This window comes from Anolis sagrei, chromosome 5 (assembly GCF_037176765.1).
Source record: "Anolis sagrei isolate rAnoSag1 chromosome 5, rAnoSag1.mat, whole genome shotgun sequence".
Lineage (NCBI taxonomy): Eukaryota > Metazoa > Chordata > Lepidosauria > Squamata > Dactyloidae > Anolis > Anolis sagrei.
Genome location: NC_090025.1, coordinates 88,072,735 through 88,093,361, shown reverse-complemented (window position 1 = coordinate 88,093,361; position 20,627 = coordinate 88,072,735). Strand labels below are relative to the sequence as shown.

At 42.2% G+C, this 20,627-nt stretch overlaps 1 protein-coding gene across 1 annotated transcript in view; it reads left to right on the top strand.

The window, feature by feature from the left end:
• Positions 1 to 15,707, top strand: part of SEMA3C (semaphorin 3C) — a 206,889-nt gene extending 191,182 nt beyond the window's left edge. The window contains exons 15-18 of the mRNA XM_060778301.2: positions 112 to 269; positions 5,429 to 5,496; positions 8,822 to 8,952; positions 15,100 to 15,707. Of these exons, the coding sequence (XP_060634284.2) occupies positions 112 to 269; positions 5,429 to 5,496; positions 8,822 to 8,952; positions 15,100 to 15,513 (771 nt within the window). The 3' untranslated portion in view covers positions 15,514 to 15,707. The remainder of the gene's footprint in view (positions 1 to 111; positions 270 to 5,428; positions 5,497 to 8,821; positions 8,953 to 15,099) is intronic.
• The last annotated feature ends 4,920 nt before the right edge of the window (positions 15,708 to 20,627 follow it).

The following is a 20,627-nucleotide window of genomic DNA, read 5'->3' as shown; positions in this document are numbered from 1 at the left end:
AATGCTGAAGGGATAGGAAAGCTTTCGTCCTTCATTAGTTGCATCCTGGCTAACTTTCCTTTTCTAATCTCAGCACCTGAAATAAATCTCTCTCAATTTCCTGTTCAATAGCAACAATTGTATGTAAGCTCAGATGAAGGGGTCACCCAGGTTTCTTTGCACCGCTGTCATATATACGGAACGGCTTGCGCTGATTGCTGCCTCGCCAGAGACCCCTACTGCGCCTGGGATGGCAATTCCTGCTCCAGGTTCTACCCAACCGGGAAAAGGTGAATAAATATTGGGGGAACTGATGAGAATTGTAAAAAGAAATGTGAAGCTTCTGTTTCTATTTTTGGGCATGTCATAAAATATTGGAAGAGAAAGTCTTTTATTGATCACTTCTGAATTACCTGGGATGTGTCCTGTTGTTGTTCATTCGTTCAGTCATCTCCGACTCTTCGTGACCTCATGGACCAGTCCACGCCAGAGCTCCCTGTCGCCCGTCACCACCCCCAGCTCCTTCAAGGTCAGTCCAGTCACTTCAAGGATGCCATCCATCCATCTTGCCCTTGGTCGGCCCCTCTTCCTTTTGCCTTCCACTTTCCCCAGCATAATTGTCTTCTCTAGGCTTTGCTGTCTCCTCATGATGTGGCCAAAGTACTTCAACTTTGTCTCTAGTATCCTCCCCTCCAGTGAGCAGCCGGGCTTTATTTCCTGGAGGATGGACTGGTTGGATCTTCTCGCAGTCCAAGGCACTCTCAGAACTTTCCTCCAACACCACAGCTCAAACGCATCAATCTTACTTCGCTCAGCCTTCCCTAAGGTCCAGCTCTCACATCCATAGGTGACTACAGGGAATACCATGGCTTTGACTAGGCAGATCTTTGTTGCCAGTCTGATGTCTCTGAATTATAAAATAATAATATTAATATTAGAGGTGTGTGAAATGCCCAAAATCTGTTTCGTTTCAAAATATTTATTTATTATTTTTAATTATTTATGACATTTATATGCTGCCCTTCCCACCACGAAGGGGGCTTACAAGTAAAAAGTAAATACAATATATTATATTATTACCATAGCACAATATTAATATTATATTATATAATATTAATTATATAATATAATATAATATATTATATAATTATATAATATATTATATAATTATATTATATAATATAATATATTATATAATTATATAATATATTATATAATTATATTATATAATATAATATATTATATAATTATATAATATATTATATAATATTAATATTTTATCGAGACTGGACATTGCTCTCCTCCCAAGAAGTAAGCGTCTTTTGATTTCCTGGCTACAGTCTGCGTCTGCAGTAATCTTTGCACCTAGAAATACAAAGTCTGTCACGGCCTCCACATTTTCTCCCTCTATTTCCCAGTTGTCAATCATTCTTGTTGCCATAATCTTGGTTTTTTTGATGTTTAGCTGCAACCCAGCTTTTGCGCTTTCTTCTTTCACCTTGATTAGAAGGCTCCTCAGCTCCTCCTCGCTTTCGGCCATCAGAGTGGTGTCATCTGCATATCTGAGGTTGTTAATGTTTCTTCCAGCAATTTTCACCCCAGCTTTGCATTCATCAAGCCCCGCACATCGCATGATGTGTTCTGCATACAAGTTGAATAGGTTGGGGGAGAGTATGCAGCCTTGCTGTACGCCTTTCCCAATCTTGAACCAGTCTGTTGTTCCGTGGTCAGTTCTGACTGTTGCTACTTGGTCCTTGTACAGATTCCTCAGGAGAGAGACAAGGTGGCTTGGTATGCCCATCCCACCAAGAACTTGCCACAATTTATTATGATCCACACAGTCAAAGGCTTTAGAATAGTCAATGAAGCAAAAATAGATGTTTTTCTGAAACTCCCTGCCTTTCTCCATTATCCAGCGGATATTGGCAATCTGGTCTCTTGTTCCTCTGCCTTTTCTAAACCCAGCTTGAACATCTGGCAACTCTCGCTCCATGTATTGCTGGAGTCTTCCTTGCAGGATCTTGAGTATTACCTTACTGAGATGTGTCCTACACATCTAGATGGCCAGACCTTGCCAAATATGTATGTGGGATGTGTCCTACACACACATATTTGGCAAGGTCTGGCCATCTAGTGTATTAATTTATTAATAAAACAGCTTTAGCACTTGAAGACTTCATGCTTTTTCACATTTGGAGGGTCTGACTTTTCCGTGGATAACTGCCAGCAAAAAGACAAGCTGCTCATTTACTAATAATTAATGGAATAGCTTATTGGCAGCGTTCCCCTCACGGAAAATGTTACAACTGCTGTGCTTCTTTTACTGTGTATCTGGAGATCGAGCATCTCCATTTTCACTGCCTTGTTCTTTTTTGTTATCACAGTTAGAGACCAGTGCACATTGGATTATGATTCTGGATTTCAAGGTTCGGTTCCCAGCCTGGCCATATAAATCCACTGAGTTTATCTGGGCAAGTCACACACTCTCATCCCCCAGAAAACCCCATGAAAGCTTCACTATTGAGTTACCATAAGTTGTAAGCAATTTGATGGCACAAGCCAACAATGAAGATCTTTTGCAGGAAGGCCCAGTTTACCTGTCCGAACGTATTCTCCCCTATGAACCATCTAGGTTGTTAAGATCATCTGGAGGGGCCCTGCTCTCGGTCCCACCGGCCTCTCAGGCGCGTCTGGTGGGGACGAGGGACAGGGCCTTCTCGGTGGTGGCCCCTCGACTCTGGAACTCTCTCCCACTGGAGATCAGAACTGCCCCCTCCATTCTGTTGTTCAGAAAATGGGTGAAAACCTGGCTATGGGGTTTGGCTTTCAATGAGTGAATCAATATTTCTGTGATTGGATAGATGACGATGAATGATGGACAACGAATTTACTATGACGACTGACCATTGTTATAATGTGATTGCATTTTGCTATTATAACGTTTTAATTGAACATGTCATATGATGTTTTTAATGATTGTTTTGTGATTTTACTGTTGGAAACCGTCCCGAGTCCCCCGATAGAGAAGACAAAATTGCTAATTAATTAATTAATTAATTAATTGTGTTTAGTTTAGGGCAGGGGATGATATATGGAAAATGAGGTGGTATTGGACTGCAACTCTCATTAACCATAGAATCATAGAATCAAAGAGTTGGAAGAGACCTCATGGGCCATCCAGTCCAACCCCCTGCCAAGAAGCAGGAATATTGCATTCAAATCACCCCTGACAGATGGCCATCCAGCCTCTGTTTAAAAGCTTCCAAAGAAGGAGCCTCCACCACACTCCGGGGCAGAGAGTTCCACTGCTGAACGGCTCTCACAGTCAGGAAGTTCTTCCTCATGTTCAGATGGAATCTCCTTTCTTGTAGTCTGAAGCCATTATTCCGTGTCCTAGTCTCCAGGGAAGCAGAAAACAAGCTTGCTCCCTCCTCCCTGTGGCTACCTCTCACATATTTATACATGGCTATCATATCTCCTCTCAGCCTTCTCTTCTTCAGGCTAAACATGCCCAGCTCCTTAAGCCGCTCCTCATAGGGCTTGTTCTCCAGACCCTTGATCATTTTAGTCACCCTCCTCTGAACACATTCCAGCTTGTCAATATCTCTTTTGAATTGTGGTGCCCAGAATTGGACACAATATTCCAGGTGTGGTCTAACAAAAGCAGAATAGAGGGCTAGCATTACTTCCCTATAGCATGGTTCCCTGCTATAGTTACTATACTTCCATATGTTTCTATAGTACTCGAAAGTCAACACTTTCTTACTACACAAGATATTTGGCAATTTTAACTTTTAGAATTTATATCCATTTTCCAAGTAAGCAGAAGTGTGAGCTAAGTCTAGCCAAAAGTTTAGACACGTCTGTAGATACTTTTAACATTTCCATCACTTAGCAAAAGAAATTGTCTTCTTTAGATCATGTTTTGTTTATTTTTCATGTTTTTTACTGTGAGATAAATGCATACAGAATGAAGTTTGTTTTTCATATTTAAGAAGTATGTTGTCCCTTTATCTCTTAAAAAAGCTCGCCATCCATAATAGGAGCCAAGTCTCAAAGTCTAGACAAAAGTAGTAACTCTGCTTTGTTATTTCTTTGCCCTTTTAGATTGATACTAAAATTTATATATAAAAATTATAAAATATTAAAATATTATATAAAATATAATATTTATATAATATTTAAATAAAATATTATAAAATTATAAAATTGTAATTATAAATATAATTTTATTTCCAAAAAAGACCCCAAGGCATCTGATCATGTTCTTGTTTTCAAAATACACCCACAGCACATCTTCCCACGTTTTATGGGCTTTTGTTAGAATGGCATCTCCAAATGTTCTCGGAATATTTGAAGGAACAAAATACACAATGCTGTAATTCATAGGAATGACTTACATTCTATGCTTACTTTCAGTCTTGAAAAGATCAAAGTCTCCCATTTAAATTTTGACATTAAAGATCAAAGAGCAACCTACTAAAAGCGGTCTTCTGAAACAAAATGCTTTTACATAACAGAACGAAGAGGCTTATTGAGGCAAGGGAAATATGGTTGTCAAATACTGCCAATATTTTTATATATTAGGTTCTTGTGGGTTTTTTCGGGCTATAGAGCCATGTTCTAGAGGCATTTCTCCTGACATTTCGCCTGCATCTATGGCAAGCATCCTCAGAGGTAGTGCACAAACATGTCCAGCTCCTTAAGCCACTCCTCATAGGACTTGTTCTCCAGACCCTTGATCATTTTAGCCACCCTCCTCTGGACACATTCCAGCTTGTCAATATCTCTCTTGAATTGTGGTGCCTAGAATTGGACACAGTATTCCAGGTGTGGTCTAACCAAAGCAGAATAGAGGGGTAGCATTAGTTCCCTAGATCTAGACACTATGCTCCTATTGATGCAGGCCAAAATCCCATTGGCTTTTTTGCTGCCACATCACATTGTTGGCTCATGTTTAACTTGTTGTCCACGAGGACTCCAAGGTCTTTTTCACACGTACTGCTCTCGAGCCAGGCATTGTCCCCCATTCTGTATCTTTGCATTTCGTTTTTCCTGACAAAGTGGAGTATCTTGCATTTGTCACTGTTGAACTTCATTTTGTTAGTTTTGGCCCATCTCTCATATCTGTCAAGATCATTTTGGATTCTGCCCCTGTCCTCTGGAGTATTGGCTATCCCTCCCAATTTGGTGTCGTCTGCAAATTTGATGATCATGCCTTCTAGCCCTTCATTGGACACAGTATTCCAGGTGTGGTATAATCAGGGCAGAATAGAGGGGTAACATGACTTCCCTGGATCTAGATGTACATTACACAGTAATAAGGATATCATTTATAGGGACTTTATTAACCTTGCTCTTCTGGTAGCTAAGCAACTTGCAGGGAGCGTGTTCCGTTTATGTTCAAATAACATTCTGCCATCTCTTTTCTTTTTCATCAATGTCTTAGGAGGAGTCGAAGACAAGATGTAAGACATGGAAACCCTATGACTCAGTGCCGAGGATTTAACCTAAAAGGTATTTAAAACTGAAAAAAATACTGAGCTAGGAAAAAAACCCATATGGTTATTCTTCTTAAATGAGTCATACGCTCCATGTGGTTTACTGTAAAGTGCCCATGCAATTCCAGCATTCTTTTCTTCCTTTTTTGTGTATTATGTTTGTTTGCGGGACTGAACAGAGCTCTTTTTAAAAAGAAAGTCTAAATATGGTCTCCTCATAAGATGATAGTGGCTCCAAATGGTGTCATGGGGGTCACACACCAAGATCCATTCATGGTCATAACATTTGTGGCTGATATTGTCAGGCTATTGCAGAGGCTGGTTACTGTGTGGGCCATGCTGGCTGTGGTTTCTGGATTCTATGATGCTAAAATGTTTCCTTTATTAGCATTGCTTGATTATCTATACCCAGTAAACTGGTTATCTAAATGATTGGTTGTACAATTTCAGAGTAACAGTTGGAGATCTTTTTTTTCAACATATTTTTATTGTAGAGACAGATAGAATAATACCACAATCTATCACCATTTCAAAATACATATCAAATATTATTTTCTTAGTGTTCTAAACCTTGCCTATTCTATCTCCAACTTGTGTCCATCGATTTTGCACTCCCCCCCCTCCCCCCACCATCTGGGAACAGTAATTTCCTTCATTCAAATATTATTTTAATTGAACAATCGTAGAAAGAGAATGGTTCAGTTCTTTATATTTTCCGTTTCCTTTGACTTTATCTATCAATCTCCCCCATTTCTGAACCCAATTCTTCTTTATTCAGCCTTATTCAGCCTATTTGGATCTTCTTTCAAAGATGTTTATTATTATGTTTATGTTATTATTATGTTTATTATTAAGTTTAATATAATGTGGTCCTGGAGCATAAAGTCTGCTAGTTTTCCATACCATTTTTTAATTTCCCACTTTCTATGGTCTTTCCAATCCAAGGCCACAGTAGCTTGGGCAGCGACTATCATGTATTTTAATACTGGTAGCCAGATTTTTTTCATTTTCATGGTTTCCTCCTTTCTGTTGAAATTGTCCACATGCTTGTGGATTTCAATGGCTTCTCTGTGTAGTCTGACATGGTGGTTGTTGGTGTGGTCCAGCATTTCTGTGTTCTCAAATAATATGCTGCGTCCAGGTTGGTTCATCAGGTGCTCTGCTATGGCTGACTTCTCTGGTTAAAGTAGTCTGCAGTGCCTTTCATGTTCCTTGATTCGTGTTTGGGCATTGCTGCATTTGGTGGTCCCTCTGTAGACTTGTCCACAGCTGCATGGTACACGGTAGACCCCTGCAGAAGTGAGAGGATCCCTCTTGTCCTTTGCTAAACGTAGCATTGTTGGATTTTCTTGGTGGGTCTGTACATAGTTTGTATGTTGTGTTTCCTCATCAGCTTCCCTCTGCGGTCAGTGGTTCCCTTGATGTATGGCAAGAACACTTTTCTTCTGGGTGGATCTTTGTCTTTATTCTCGTGGCTTGTTCTTTCACACCTAGCTCCAGCAGACAAGAGTCCTTTGTCTCACCCTGGTCATTCCACAGATATATAAATCCTTTTTCCTAGTTCAAACAGACCTCACTACCTCTGAGGATGCTTGCCACAGATGCAGGCGAAACGTCAGGAGAGAATGCCTCTAGACCATGGCTATAATCCTTGCAAACCGCCTTCTGCCCCTCTCAGAAGACACCCTCCCAGAATCCCAGAATGGCTTCTGCCCCTCCAGAGGAACCGTGGACATGATCTTCACTGCACGACAGCTCCAAGAAAAATGCAGAGAACAACCTCTGTACATGGCATTCATTGATCTTGCAAAGGCATTCGACACAGTGAACCGCAGCGCTCTCTGGAGCATCCTCCAAAAAATTGGGTGCCCAAGCAAATTTGTGAACATCCTGCAGCTCCTGCCTGATGACATGATGGCAACAGTCTTGGACAGCAATGGCTCCCAAAGTGACCCATTTAAGGTGGAATCAGGTGTCAAACAGGGATGTGTTATTGCCCCAACTTTATTCTCCATCTTCATCGCTATGATACTTCACCTTGTTGATGGGAAGCTTCCCACGGGAGTGGAAAGCGTCTATCGGACAGATGGCAAGCTATTCAACCTCAGCAGACTGAAAGCCAAAACCAAGGTCACAACAACATCTGTTATAGAACTCCAATATGCTGATGACAACGTCGTCTGTGCGCATTCAGAAGAAGATCTACAAGCCACTCTAAACACCTTCGCAGAAGCATACGAGAAGCTCGGCTTGTCATTGAACATTGAAAAAACCAAGGTGCTTTTCCAGCAGTCACCAGCCATCCCCTTTCCAATGCCAGAGATACAGCTTAATGGTGTAACATTAGAAAATGTTGATCATTTCCGCTACCTTGGCAGCCACCTCTCCACCAAAGTCAACATCGACACCGAAATACAACACCGCCTGAGCTCTGCAAGCGCAGCATTTTTCCGAATGAAGCAGAGAGTGTTTGAGGACCGGGACATTCGTAGGGATACCAAGGTGCTTGTTTATAAAGCTATTGTCCTCCCAACCCTGCTCTGTGCCTGTGAGACATGGACTGTCTACAGACGTCACATGCAACTCCTGGAACGATTCCATCAGCACTGCCTCCGGAAAATCCTGCAAATCTCTTGGGAAGACAAGCGGACAAACGTCAGCATACTGGAAGAAGCAAAGACCACCAGCATTGAAGCGATGGTCCTCCGCCATCAACTCCGCTGGACCGGCCATGTTGTCCGGATGCCCGACCACCGTCTCCCAAAGCAGCTGCTCTACTCCGAACTCAAAAACGGAAAACGGAATGTTGGAGAGATTTAAAGATGGGCTCAAAGCCAACCTTTAAAACTCTGGCATAGACAGCGAGAACTGGGAAGCCCTGGCCCTTGACCGCTCCAGCTGGAGGTCAGCTGTGACCAGCAGTGCTGCAGAATTTGAGGAGGCACGAGTGGAAGGTGAAAAAGAGAAATGTGCCAAGAGGAAGGCGCGTCAAGCCAACTCCGACCGAGACCGCCTTCCACCTGGAAACCAATGCCCTCACTGCGGAAGAAGATGCAGAGCAAGCCACATACGGACCCACAAGAATATTGGAAGACAATCATCCTCGGAAAGCGAGGGATCACCTAAGTAAGTAAAGTAAGTACAGCCAGGAAAAAAACCTACAACAACCCAGTGATTCCGGCCATGAAAGTCTTCGACAATACCTTTAGTTTTTTGTCTCCACCTTGTTAAGTCCCGGATATCATCAGTCTGAGATTGTCATGCTTTTGCCATTTTTGTAAACTATGTAATACATGTCTTATTTCAGATCATTCTTATCTAGATTTTATTTTGTATTGTAGCTTACCGAAATGCAGCAGAGGTGATTCAGTATGGAGTCAAGAATAATACCACCTTCCTTGAATGTGCACCTAAATCACCACAGGCTTCAGTGAAATGGCTGTTACAGAAGGACAATGACAGGAGAAAAGAAGTGAGTAATCTTAGAAAACAACATTAAAGAATCAAAAGCATGCATTCAGTCAGAAATCTAATCATGAGAGATCAGTGAAAATTCTCATATGGTATATGATCTTTAGAATTGTACCTTACATGATAGTATAGCATGAAAAATAGCATGCAGCACTATAAACTCTTTCAGTGGCTAAGACTAAAGATATTTTTAACTAGCTAAATATAGTTTGAGTCACAGTTGGGATTGAAAAGAAACTCCTTGGCTTTTCATTTTCCAATAAAATTATCATTTTGCACCTCCAAAATTCAAAAGGTGACAAGGCACCTCTTTCATCAGGCATTGCCAAGACTTGTTATTGTTGTTGTTCATTCGTTCAGTCATCTCCGACTCTTCATGACCTCATGGACCAGCCCACAGCAGAGCTCCCTGTTGGCCGTCACCACCCCCAGCTCCTTCAAGGTCAGTCCAGTCACTTCAAGGATGCCATCCATCCATCTTGCCCTTGGTCGGCCCCTCTTCCTTTTACTTTCCACTTTCCCCAGCATAATTGTCTTCTCTAAGCTTTGCTGTCTCCTCATGATGACTTGACTTGAGTTACATTTTATTTTAAAAAAGGAACCCATTAAATTCATTGCAAGTCATATATACACATGAACAATAAACTGTTTTGTATTCACAATTGCTGTTTAGTTATGATTTTCATACTATTGCCACAATCATAAGTCACCAGATTCACAATCTTTTTTACCAGGCATCGTCTCCATAGGGAGAAAGAGGTCCATTCTTCTGGTGATTGGAACATGGTTTACTGATGCTTCCATCAGATGTGGTGGTAGTGGTGAAAGATGTTACTTCATTAAGTAGTATAGTTTGTTTGGTTTTTTTTGTCGTGTCAGGAGCAACTTGAGAAACTGCAAGTTGCTTCTGGTGTGAGAGAATTGGCCGTCTGCAAGGACGTTGCCCAGGGGATGCCTGGATGAGTTGATGTTTTTATCATCCTTGTGGAAGGCTTCTCTCATGTCTCCGCATGAGGAGCTGGAGCTGATACAGGGAGCTCATCCGCCTCTCCCTGGATTTGAACCTGCGACCTGTCAATTTTCAGTCCTGCCGGCACAGGGATTTAACCCACTGCGCCACTGGGGGCTTCTGTAGTATAGTTAATAGGGGTGTGTAAAACCTTGTTTGCAAGTCATTTATCTTATCTATTTTGTAAGATTTGTACATATAAAGTGATATTGAAAAACATGAGGGGCACCCACATAAAAAAACATAATATTCAAGACACTGACCTATGATTTTTGGATAAGTTATGTAAGTCATTTAAGTGGCCCCAGGTCAATTGTAGGCGCCGCTTCTCCCCCCAAAAGGGCTGGGTTTGGTTCCCCCAAAGGGCCCTGAGGAGGATGGGCCCAAAGTTGAGTGAGAAGCCCCATTCCTTTCCCAAATGGGGCAGCAAGGGGGGCAGGACAGGCAGGACGGAGGGATGCCTGGCTGGATGGCCGAGCAAGGAAGAAAACCCTCTGACAGCATAGAATCATAGAATCAAAGAGTTGGAAGAGACCTCATGGGCCATCCAGTCCAACCCCCTGCCAAGAAGCAGGAATATTGCATTCAAATCACCCCTGACAGATGGCCATCCAGCCTCTGTTTAAAAGCTTCCAAAGAAGGAGCCTCCACCACACTGCAGGGCAGAGAGTTCCACTGCTGAACGGCTCTCACAGCCAGGAAGTTCTTCCTCATGTTCAGATGGAATCTGCTTTCTTGTAGTTTAAAGCCATTGTTTCGCGTCCTAGTCTCCAGCTTGCTCCTTCCTCCCTGTGGCTTCCTTTCACATAAATATATATGTGAAATATATAGCCATGTATAAATATAAATATAATAGCCATGCATATAAATAGCCATGTATAATATACATGGCTATCATATCTCCTCTCAGCCTTCTCTTCTTCAGGCTAAACATGCCGAGCTCCTTAAGCCGCTGCTCATAGGTCTTGTTCTCCAGACCCTTGATCATTTTAGTCGCCCTCCTTTGGACACATTCCAGATTAATTATGATACAGACTCCTAGAGATATTTTAGAAACACTTAGAAATTATGCCCCCCCCCCCCTATTTTATTAATGAGCACTGAAACATTTTTTTCATTGATCGCAGAAGCCTAATAGTTAGGTATAGCTAAGAATAAGCTGATACAGGTTCTGGCCATTACTTTTAGATTGCAGAAGAAACCAGAGACACAATAGATAGATATGTAAAGCAAATACGTAAAGCGCACCGGGATTGTGGCGCAGCTGGCTGAGTGTCAGCTGCATTAAGATCACTCTGACCAAAAGGTAATGAGTTCGAAGCCAGCCCGGGTTGGAGTGGGCTTCCAACCAATTGTGTGTAGCCTGTTGTCGACCTTTGCAACCCGAAAGACAGTTACATCTGTCAAGTAGGAAAATTAGTTACCACCTTGTGTGAGGAGGCTAAATTAACAAATTTATGAGGCCATAAAAAATACTTCAGCAAAAGCATGCGGGGAATGCGGAAGTACTTCATCAGTGTCGTAGATGGACGATGAAAGCGACAGCTCCCCTGGTGGCCAGAAAAAGTTAAATAGCCTCTGTGTATGTCTGTATTAGGCCTGGGTAACAACGCAAAAATTTGTTTCTAAAATCGATTTGTAATTGGGGGTTTTTTTTTGTTTCGATATTTAAAATAATTACAAAATTTTCCAAAAAAAAAAGTTCGGTATTTACGAAATTTCGTAAATATTTACAAAACATTTTGTAAAGATGGCGCCCTTTTTTTTCAATATTTTTAAAATATTTTTTAAATTTAATTATTAATTTAGTAGAATAGGGAGGAGAAATTAAAATTATTATTAAGGAGGGAAGGCAGGCACTCACTCTGGCGGGCCCTCTCACTCGCTGCTCGCTCGCCCGCCCCTCTCAGAAGAGCTGCCATCGCCGCTTTCATGCATCTCCACTGAAGAACGAAAGGAGTTCTACATGACTCAATGCTACAGACTCCTGGGAGTTGTAGTTTGACAAGGACTTTCGCCTTCTCTTCCAAAGAGAGTGGGTGCCTCCCCAAACAACATAGCTCAGTGCTATGACTCCAGTTAGCTCAGGCATGGGCAAACTTGGGCCCTCCAGGTGTTTTGGACTTCAACTCCCACAATTCCTAACAACCTCAGACCCCTTCCTGTTCCCCCTCAGCTGCTTAATTGTGGGAGTTGAAGTCCAAAACACTCGGAGGGCTGAAGGAAGTTTGCCCATGCCTGGGTTAGCTGTGTTATAGTTATTTAGATCCTGAGAGAGATGATAGAGAGAGAAAGTGAGAGACAATAGGTAGGTAGACAGAGCGAGAGAGAGATGGCAGAGAAAGTGAGAGGTGTGTGTGAGAGAGATGACAGGTAGTCATCTCTCGCTCGCCCCTCTCGCTCGCCGCTCGCTCGCCCCTCTCGCTCGCCCTCTCGCTCGCTTGCTCAGCCGGCGCCGAGAGAAGAGAGCTCCCAGCAAGCATCGGCAGGCGGCCATCTTACGTATTTCCGAAATGGACGGAAATACAAAATTTTTTGGCGCCTGCCGTTTTGATATTTAAAAACACTTCCAGGTTAAAAAAAAAGTTTTGTAATCGTTTCGTAATTCAAAAATTAACGAATTTTTTAACGAATTACGAATTAACGAAACGAATTGCCCAGCCCTAGTCTGTATACATTGTATGTCAAATTGGCATTGAATGTTTGCCATGTATATGTACACTGTAATCCGCCCTGAGTCCCCTGCGGGGTGAGAAGGGCAGAATATAAATACTGTAAATAAATAAATAAATAAATAAATAAATAAATAAATAAATTATTTTAATGTTATAGAAAATCATAGAAAAAGTCAGTTCATAAATACATAACAAAACAGTTCCTATGGTTCGTACATAATTATTTCAAGTATAACATAAGACCATCTGGAGATGAAATACTCCCACTATTTACTGGACTACTGATGAAAGCTAAAGGGATTTTTTTTTTTATGTCTGTGGATGGCCAGGCTATTAGATAACGTTCAAGGACACTTCAGTGTTACTGGGCTGTAGGAGAAGAGATGTGTCTCTGCTTTCATCTGCAGATTTTCATGGAAACCCACAGTTTTTTCTTCCTTAATTTTGAATTGCACCTTCTTCTTGCCACAGGGATATTGTAATAATAGCAGTGTCTTCTGTACTTCAAATATTCAGAAGAACAGCAAAAGAGATACATTTGAGAAGGAAGGAGGGAATATTATGTGGAAAGCTTTTGTAAGCAAGGATTTAGTCTGAACTAAAAATAATCACAGCAATAAGAATGTTCCTGACCGTAGTATAATCACATTTTCCATTGCTGTCTTCTCTAAGGCTATCAAGTTTCAGCTCTCTTAAATACAGTATAATTATTTGTACGGAGTCAGCCTTCCTTAAGTGGAATAAAATTAGAAATTATTTATGTTTACATACCCCAGGCTGTTCTTCTGCATGGAACACCTCTTAATGCTGGAAACTAGATCTGAATAGCAGAAAGTTGTATATTTATCAAGTTTCTTCCTATACTCATATTTAAGCCCATAAACATATCCCAGGGAAGGTATCCACGGTATCCTTCTGAGACGCCTCGCGGGGATGGGTCTTGGAGGTACTGTTTTGCAGTGGCTCCGGTCATTCCTAGAGGGTCGATCTCAGAAAGTGTTGTTGGGGGACACCTGTTCAACCCCACAACCATTGTCTTGTGGGGTTCCTCAGGGCTCAATATTGTCTCCCATGTTGTTTAACATCTACATGAAGCCGCTGGGGGAGATCATCCGGAGTTTCGGGGTACGGTGTCATCTGTACGCGGATGATGTCCAACTCTGTCACTCCTTTCCACCTGCTACTAAGGAGGCTGTCCAGGTCCTGAACCGGTGCTTGGCCGCTGTGATGGTCTGGATGAGGGCGAACAAATTGAAATTGAATCCAGACAAGACAGAGGTACTCCTGGTCAGTCGCAAGGCCGAACAGGGCATAGGGTTACAGCCTGTGTTGGATGGGGCCGCACTCTCCCTGAAGATGCAGGTTCACAGCTTGGGTGTGACCCTGGACTCATCACTGAGCCTGGAACCCCAGGTTTCGGCGGTGACCAGGGGAGCATTTGCACAGCTAAAGCTTGTGCGCCAGCTGCGCCCGTACCTTGGGAAGTCTGACTTGGCCACGGTAGTCCACGCTCTGGTTACATCCCGTTTAGACTACTGCAACGCTCTCTACGCGGGGTTGCCTTTGAAGACAGCTCGGAAGCTCCAACTAGTCCAACGCTCGGCAGCCATGATTTTAACCAGGAGCGGAGCGCAGGGAGCATACAACCCCCCTGTTGCGCCAACTCCACTGGCTACCGATCTGCTACCGGGCTGAATTCAAAGTGCTGGAATTGGCCTTCAAAGCCCTAAACGGTTCCGGCCCAAGCTACCTATCCGACCGCATCTCTGCCTATGAACCCACCAGGACTTTGAGATCTTCCTGGGAGACCCTGCTCTCGATCCCACCTGCTTCTCAGGCTCGGCTGTTGGGGACGAGAGATAGGGCCTTCTCGGTGGTGGCTCCTCGGCTGTGGAATGCCCTTCCCACGGACATTAGACTAGCACCATCTCTAATAGTATTCCGCAAAAAAGTGAAGACCTGGCTGTTTGAGCAGGCGTTCGAATAATTAGTGCAATGATTGCTTAATGAACACTGGAATTGAACAATGGATGACGAATCTGGAACATGTTTTTGATGACGAGACGACTGTAAATGGGTATTGTAGTAACTGTTTATTAATTGTGTAATGTGTTAGGTTGTTACTGTTTCTATACTGTAGCACTGAATTTTTGCTGTTCGTATTTGTTGTGAACCGCTGTGAGTCGCCTTCGGGCTGAGAACAGCGGTATATAAGTAAGGTAAATAAAATAAATAAATAATAAATAAGAATACTTTTTTGGAGTGTGGGTAAGTGAAACTGTGGATATTGAATCTGTAGATAAGGAGGTTGTTCTGTATATTCTAAAGTAGATGTTTGTGGCTGGTGAAAGTAAATCATCCTGCTCAGAGTCTATTTCTCTGTGAAAACAAAACAATGCTATTTTTTCTCATCTTCACATATTCAGTGTTAGAAACCATATAATCTTGTCTGTGTTGCTTGCAGGTCAAGCTTAATGAAAGAATCATAGCAACTGAGCAAGGGCTCTTAATTCGCTCTGTCCAGGAGGCTGACCGAGGACTCTACCATTGCATTGCAACAGAAAATAATTTCAAGCAAACAATAGCAAAGGTGAACTTCAAGGTGTTGGATTCAGACGTGGTGGCCTTCATGACTGAAAAGTGGTCCCCATGGACCTGGGCTAGCTCACTCCAGGCTTTGCAGTTTCATCCCAAGGACTTGGTTGGATCTATCAGCCATTCAGAACTGCAACTGATTAATCAATACTGCAAAGACACAAGGCAGCTGGGGCACCAGGCTGAAGACTCCCAGAAGATGCGAGGAGATTACAGCAAGTTGAAGGACCTCATCAACAGCAGGAAAAGTCGGAACCGAAGGAATCAGTTGCCTGGATCATAAGGTTTTGTCTTGGCACATCATCCCCTCCTTTATTTTTGTACCCCTCAAGGGAGTGTTTGTTTTGTTTTGTTTTCCTACTGAGAGTATAGGAAAAAAACATTAATAAGACAAACCTGATCAAAGATTTGTTTTGCTTTTGTTAAGATGGTAAAACATAACCTGTCTAAGCTGAAGATAAACAAGGAAATACCAAATCCAAAGACTTTTCATTATGTGAAGTGCCCTCTGACACCAGATAGACCCTTAATTATAACTCTGTGAACCAAATCATTTGCCTTAACCCAGATTCTCATGTGATGCACCAACTCTCCAGCTTGGAAGTATGCAAGATGGGAAGTAAAAATAAGATTTTTGGGTTAGGAGGGAATGTGAACCAGAGCAATATATACAGACATATCTTCAATTTTGATAACTATATTTCAGGGGTTCTTAACCTGTGAACGACAGATCCGTAGAAGGGCTTCAAAGGATCCGTGAAATGGGTGCAAATACAACATTTTGAAAACAGATTTATTTCCTGTTGCTTTAAATATTGTATATAAGGCGAAGAAAAGGTCTGCAGCCCTCTTTAGATTCCCAAAAGGTTGCAAATGGTTAAGAACCACTGTAATATATGCCTCTCTGTTTATGGTACATTGTATTGTCGAAGGCTTTCATGGCCGGGTTGTTGTAAGTTTTCCAGGCTATATGGCCATGTTCTAGAGGCATTTCCTCCTGACGTTTCACCTGCATCTATGGCAAGCATCTTCAGAGGTAGTGAGGTCTGTTGGAAGTAGGAAAATGGGTTTATATATTTATTTATTTACAGTTCTTATATTCCGCCCTTCTCACCCCGCAGGGGACTCAGGGCGGATTACAGTAAACACATATATGGCAAACATTCAATGCCAGTTTGACAGACAACAAATACAGACAAATACACCAAGGCTATTTAACTTTTTTCTGGCCGCCAGGGGAGCTGCTGCTTTTCATCGTCCATCAACGACACCGATGAAGTTCTTCCGCATTCCACATTCCCCGGAGTCTTCTTTCTTTATGGCCTCATAAATTAGTTAAATTCAGCCTCCCACACTTTAAGGTGGTACCTTATTTTCCTACTTGACAGATGCAACTGTCTTTCGGGTTGCAAAGGTCGACAATGGGCTACACAATGGCTGGACACCCACTCCAGCCCGGGCTGGCCTCGAACTCATGACCTTTTGGTCAGAGTGATCTTAATACAGCTGACACTCAGCCAGCTGAGCCACAATCCCGGAAAGACCAGGGTGGGACAAAGGACTTTTGTCTGCTGGAGCTAGGTGTGAATGTTTCAACTGACCACCTTGATTAGCATTTAATGGCTTGGAAGTGCCTGGGGGAAACCATGAAAATGAACAAAATCTGGCTACCAGTATTAAAAAACTCAAAAATTACAACAGCAAAACAACAGAGAGTAAACAATCATGATCATCATCATCATTTAATAACTTATTAATCGCCCTCCATCCGAGAATGCTCCAGGCGATTTACAGCTATATTATAAAAGATAAAATACATACATACAAAAATTAAAAATCAACAGAGATCGAATGCTCCAGTAAAAAGCCAGGTCTTAAGTGCTAGAGTAAAAGGCCCTAAGTCATGGCTCTCATGTAGGGCGGCAAGGAATTCCACAAGGCAGGGGCAGAAATAGAAAAGGCCCTGAGTCTGGTCCTTTCCAAGTGCACTTCTCTAGGACCCGGTATATGGAGTAAGTCACGTCGGGCTGGTTGTTGCAACCTCCAATGATGGGAGAAGGAGAGGCGGTCCCTAAGGTACTATGGACCCTGGCCGTAAAGAGTTTTAAAGGTCAGAACTAGCATCATATACAGGCCTCACTACCTCTGAGGATGCTTGCCATAGATGCAGGTGAAACATCAGGAAAAAATGCCTCTATAACATGGTCATATAACCCAGAAAACCTACAACAACCCATTTAAGGTACATATTTTTTCAAAAATAAATGACTGAAACATGCATTAAATTGTCATTTTCCAAAACAGTATTAATGACATGAGGACGCTCAATTTGTAATGTCAGTGCGGCAATCATGGCTGCAATACTACACACACTTTCCTGAGAACAAACCCCATGGATTTAGCAGGACATACGTTTGAGTAGACAGGTACAGAATTCCACTGTAAATGGAGTTAACCTCCAGTGAGGTTAATCACCTAAAAACAGTGCCAAACTATCTCAACATGGTAAAGTCAGAGGTCAAATATACTTGTTTTAATCACCCAGTGGGCACAGTTTGCTCTTTGTTCCTTCTATTATGGCTTTTCCCGCATCAGTGATGCAAAATGGGGTAGCAGGACTCGCAGCATGAATGCATCCAAGAGTAAGTCTGCTTAAATATGGTATGAAATGGGGGGGGGGGGGAGCATAATAAAAAGGCTGTTTTTAGCATAATTTATACTGGGCACATCACAGGTTGCTTGATGATGAGGGCATTTTTTGAACTGTTCTCAGAGTGACACAAATTATTTTTCCATCCTGACTGTACAGCCTATATTTCATAGAATCATACAATCAAAGAGTTGGAAGAGACCTCATGGGCCATCCAGTCCAACCCCCTACCAAGAACCAGGAATATTACATTCAAAGCACTCCTGACAGATGGCCATCTGGCCTCTGTTTAAAAGCTTCCAAAGAAGGAGCCTCCACCACACTCCATGGCAGAGAGTTCCACTGCTGAACGGCTCTCCTTACAGTCAGGAAGTTCTTCCTTATGTTCAGATGTAATCTCCTTTCTTGTAGTTTGAAGCCATTGTTCCACATCCTAGTCTCCAGGGAAGCAGAAAACAAGCTTGCTCCCTCCTTCCTGTGACTTCCTCTCACATATTTATACATAGGATCAAAGAGTTGGAAGAGACCTCATGGGCCATCCAGTTCAACCCCATGCCAAGAAGCAGGAATATTGCATTCAAATCACCCCTGACAGATGGCCATCCACCCTCTGTTTAAAAGCTTCCAAAGAAGGAGCCTCCACCACACTCCATGGCAGAGGGTTCCACTGCTGAACGGCTCTATTTACAGTCAGGAAGTTCTTCCTCATGTTCAGATGGAATCTCCTTTCTTGTAGTTTGAAGCCATTGTTCCACATCCTAGTCTCCAGGGAAGCAGAAAACAAGTTTGCTCCTTCCTCCCTGTGGCTTCCTCTCACATATTTATACATAGAATCATAGAATGAAAGAATTGGAAGAGACCTCATGGGCCATCCAGTCCAACAACCTGCCAAGAGACAGGAATACTGCATTCAAAGCACCCCTGACAGATGGTCATCCAGCTTCTGTTTAAAAGTTTCCAAAGAAGGAGCCTCCACCACACTCCAGGGCAGAGAGTTCCACTGCTGAATGGCTCTCACAGTCAGGAAGTTCTTCCTCATGTTCAGATGGAATCTCCTCTCTTGTAGTTTGAAGCCATTGTATCGCATCCTAGTCTCCAGGGAAGCAGAAAACAAGCTTGCTCCCTCCTCCCTGTGGCTTCCTCTCACATATTTATACATGGCTATCATATCTCCTCTCAGCCTTCTCTTCTTCAGGCTAAAGATGCCCAGCTCCTTAAGCCGCTCCTCATAGGGTTTGTTCTCCAGACCCTTGATCGTTTTAGTCGCCCTCCTCTGGACACATTCCAGCTTGTCAATATCTCTCTTGAATTGTGGTGCCCAGAATTGGACACAATATTCCAAGTGTAGTCTAACCAAGGCGGAATAGAGGGGTAGCATTACTTCCTTAGATCTTGACACTATGCTCCTATTGATGCAGGCCAAAATCCCATTGGCTTTTTTTCCCGCCACATCACATTGTTAGCTCATGTTTAACTTGTTGTCCATGAGGCTATCATATCTCCTCTCAGCCTTCTCTTCTTCAGGCTAAACATCATCATCATCATCATCATCATCATCACTTTATTTCTTAATTAGTCACTCTCCACCAAGGTGCTCCGAGCGACTTACAATTTGAAATAGCATTTGACAATATAAAACATTCAACATTATAAAACATTCAACAATGACTGCTTGGCGACGTAGATCTGATTACTTAAATGCACAAACATGTCCAGCTCTTTAAGCCGCTCCTCATAGGGCTTGTTCTCCAGACCCTTGATCATTTTAGCCGCCCTCCTCTGGACACATTCCAGCTTGTCAATATCTCTCTTCAATTGTGGTGCCCAAAATTGGACACAATATTCCAAGGCGGAATAGAGGGGTAGCAGTATTTCCCTAGATCTAGACACTATGCTCCTATTGATGCAGGCCAAAATCCCATTGGCTTTTTTTGCCGCCACATCACATTTGTCTTTAGGGTGGGAGAAGGAGGATGATAGATCCCAGGTAATGAGGTTAGAATTCTGCTTGAACTACCATAAATAGCATACCTGTGATATCACAAAATCATCCAAATTAAAACTACAAAAAAAAAACCCTATTTGGAGCTTCAAAGAATAAAACTACCTCCAGTAGTCTGAATGTTAGTCCTGCTATACAAGTCCTGTGTTTAGAATGGTTGTGATCATTCATTGTGTGCTTTTTTAAAAAGCACATTTACAGTGCTGTTGCTATAACATTAATATCGTTTATAAGGGCTGTAATTACTTCCAGATTATGGGTAACAGTTGATTAGCATTCAAGGGCACAGTGTATTCTTTTAACAGCCAAGTGTAGTTAATATCTGAATGAATGCCCGTTAGGCCTGAGGAATGATACATTGTTTATTAAAAGGAAAATATTAGCAATACGTTCAGGTCATTTAACAACATCAGCCAAGCCTCAAGTTCCAAAATAATATTTTTAAAGCTGAATTTGTATGTAGTTACAATGGTATGACTGTTTAAGGAATTAGACTTAAACTAAAAAAAATCTTTCTCCTGCATGAAATGTATGTAATCTAGAGATATCAACTTTTTGTTGATCTGTAGACACTCCAGCCATCTGTGCTGAAGCAAATCTCCACTGTATGAGAGACTTCAATCTTTCATTATAAGTTACCATTATAGGTTAACATGAAATAATTTACACTAGATGGTATAGGTAATGACGACGTTAATAATGAGTGGAAGGATTTGTTCATCTATTGTGCTCATAACACCCTGTG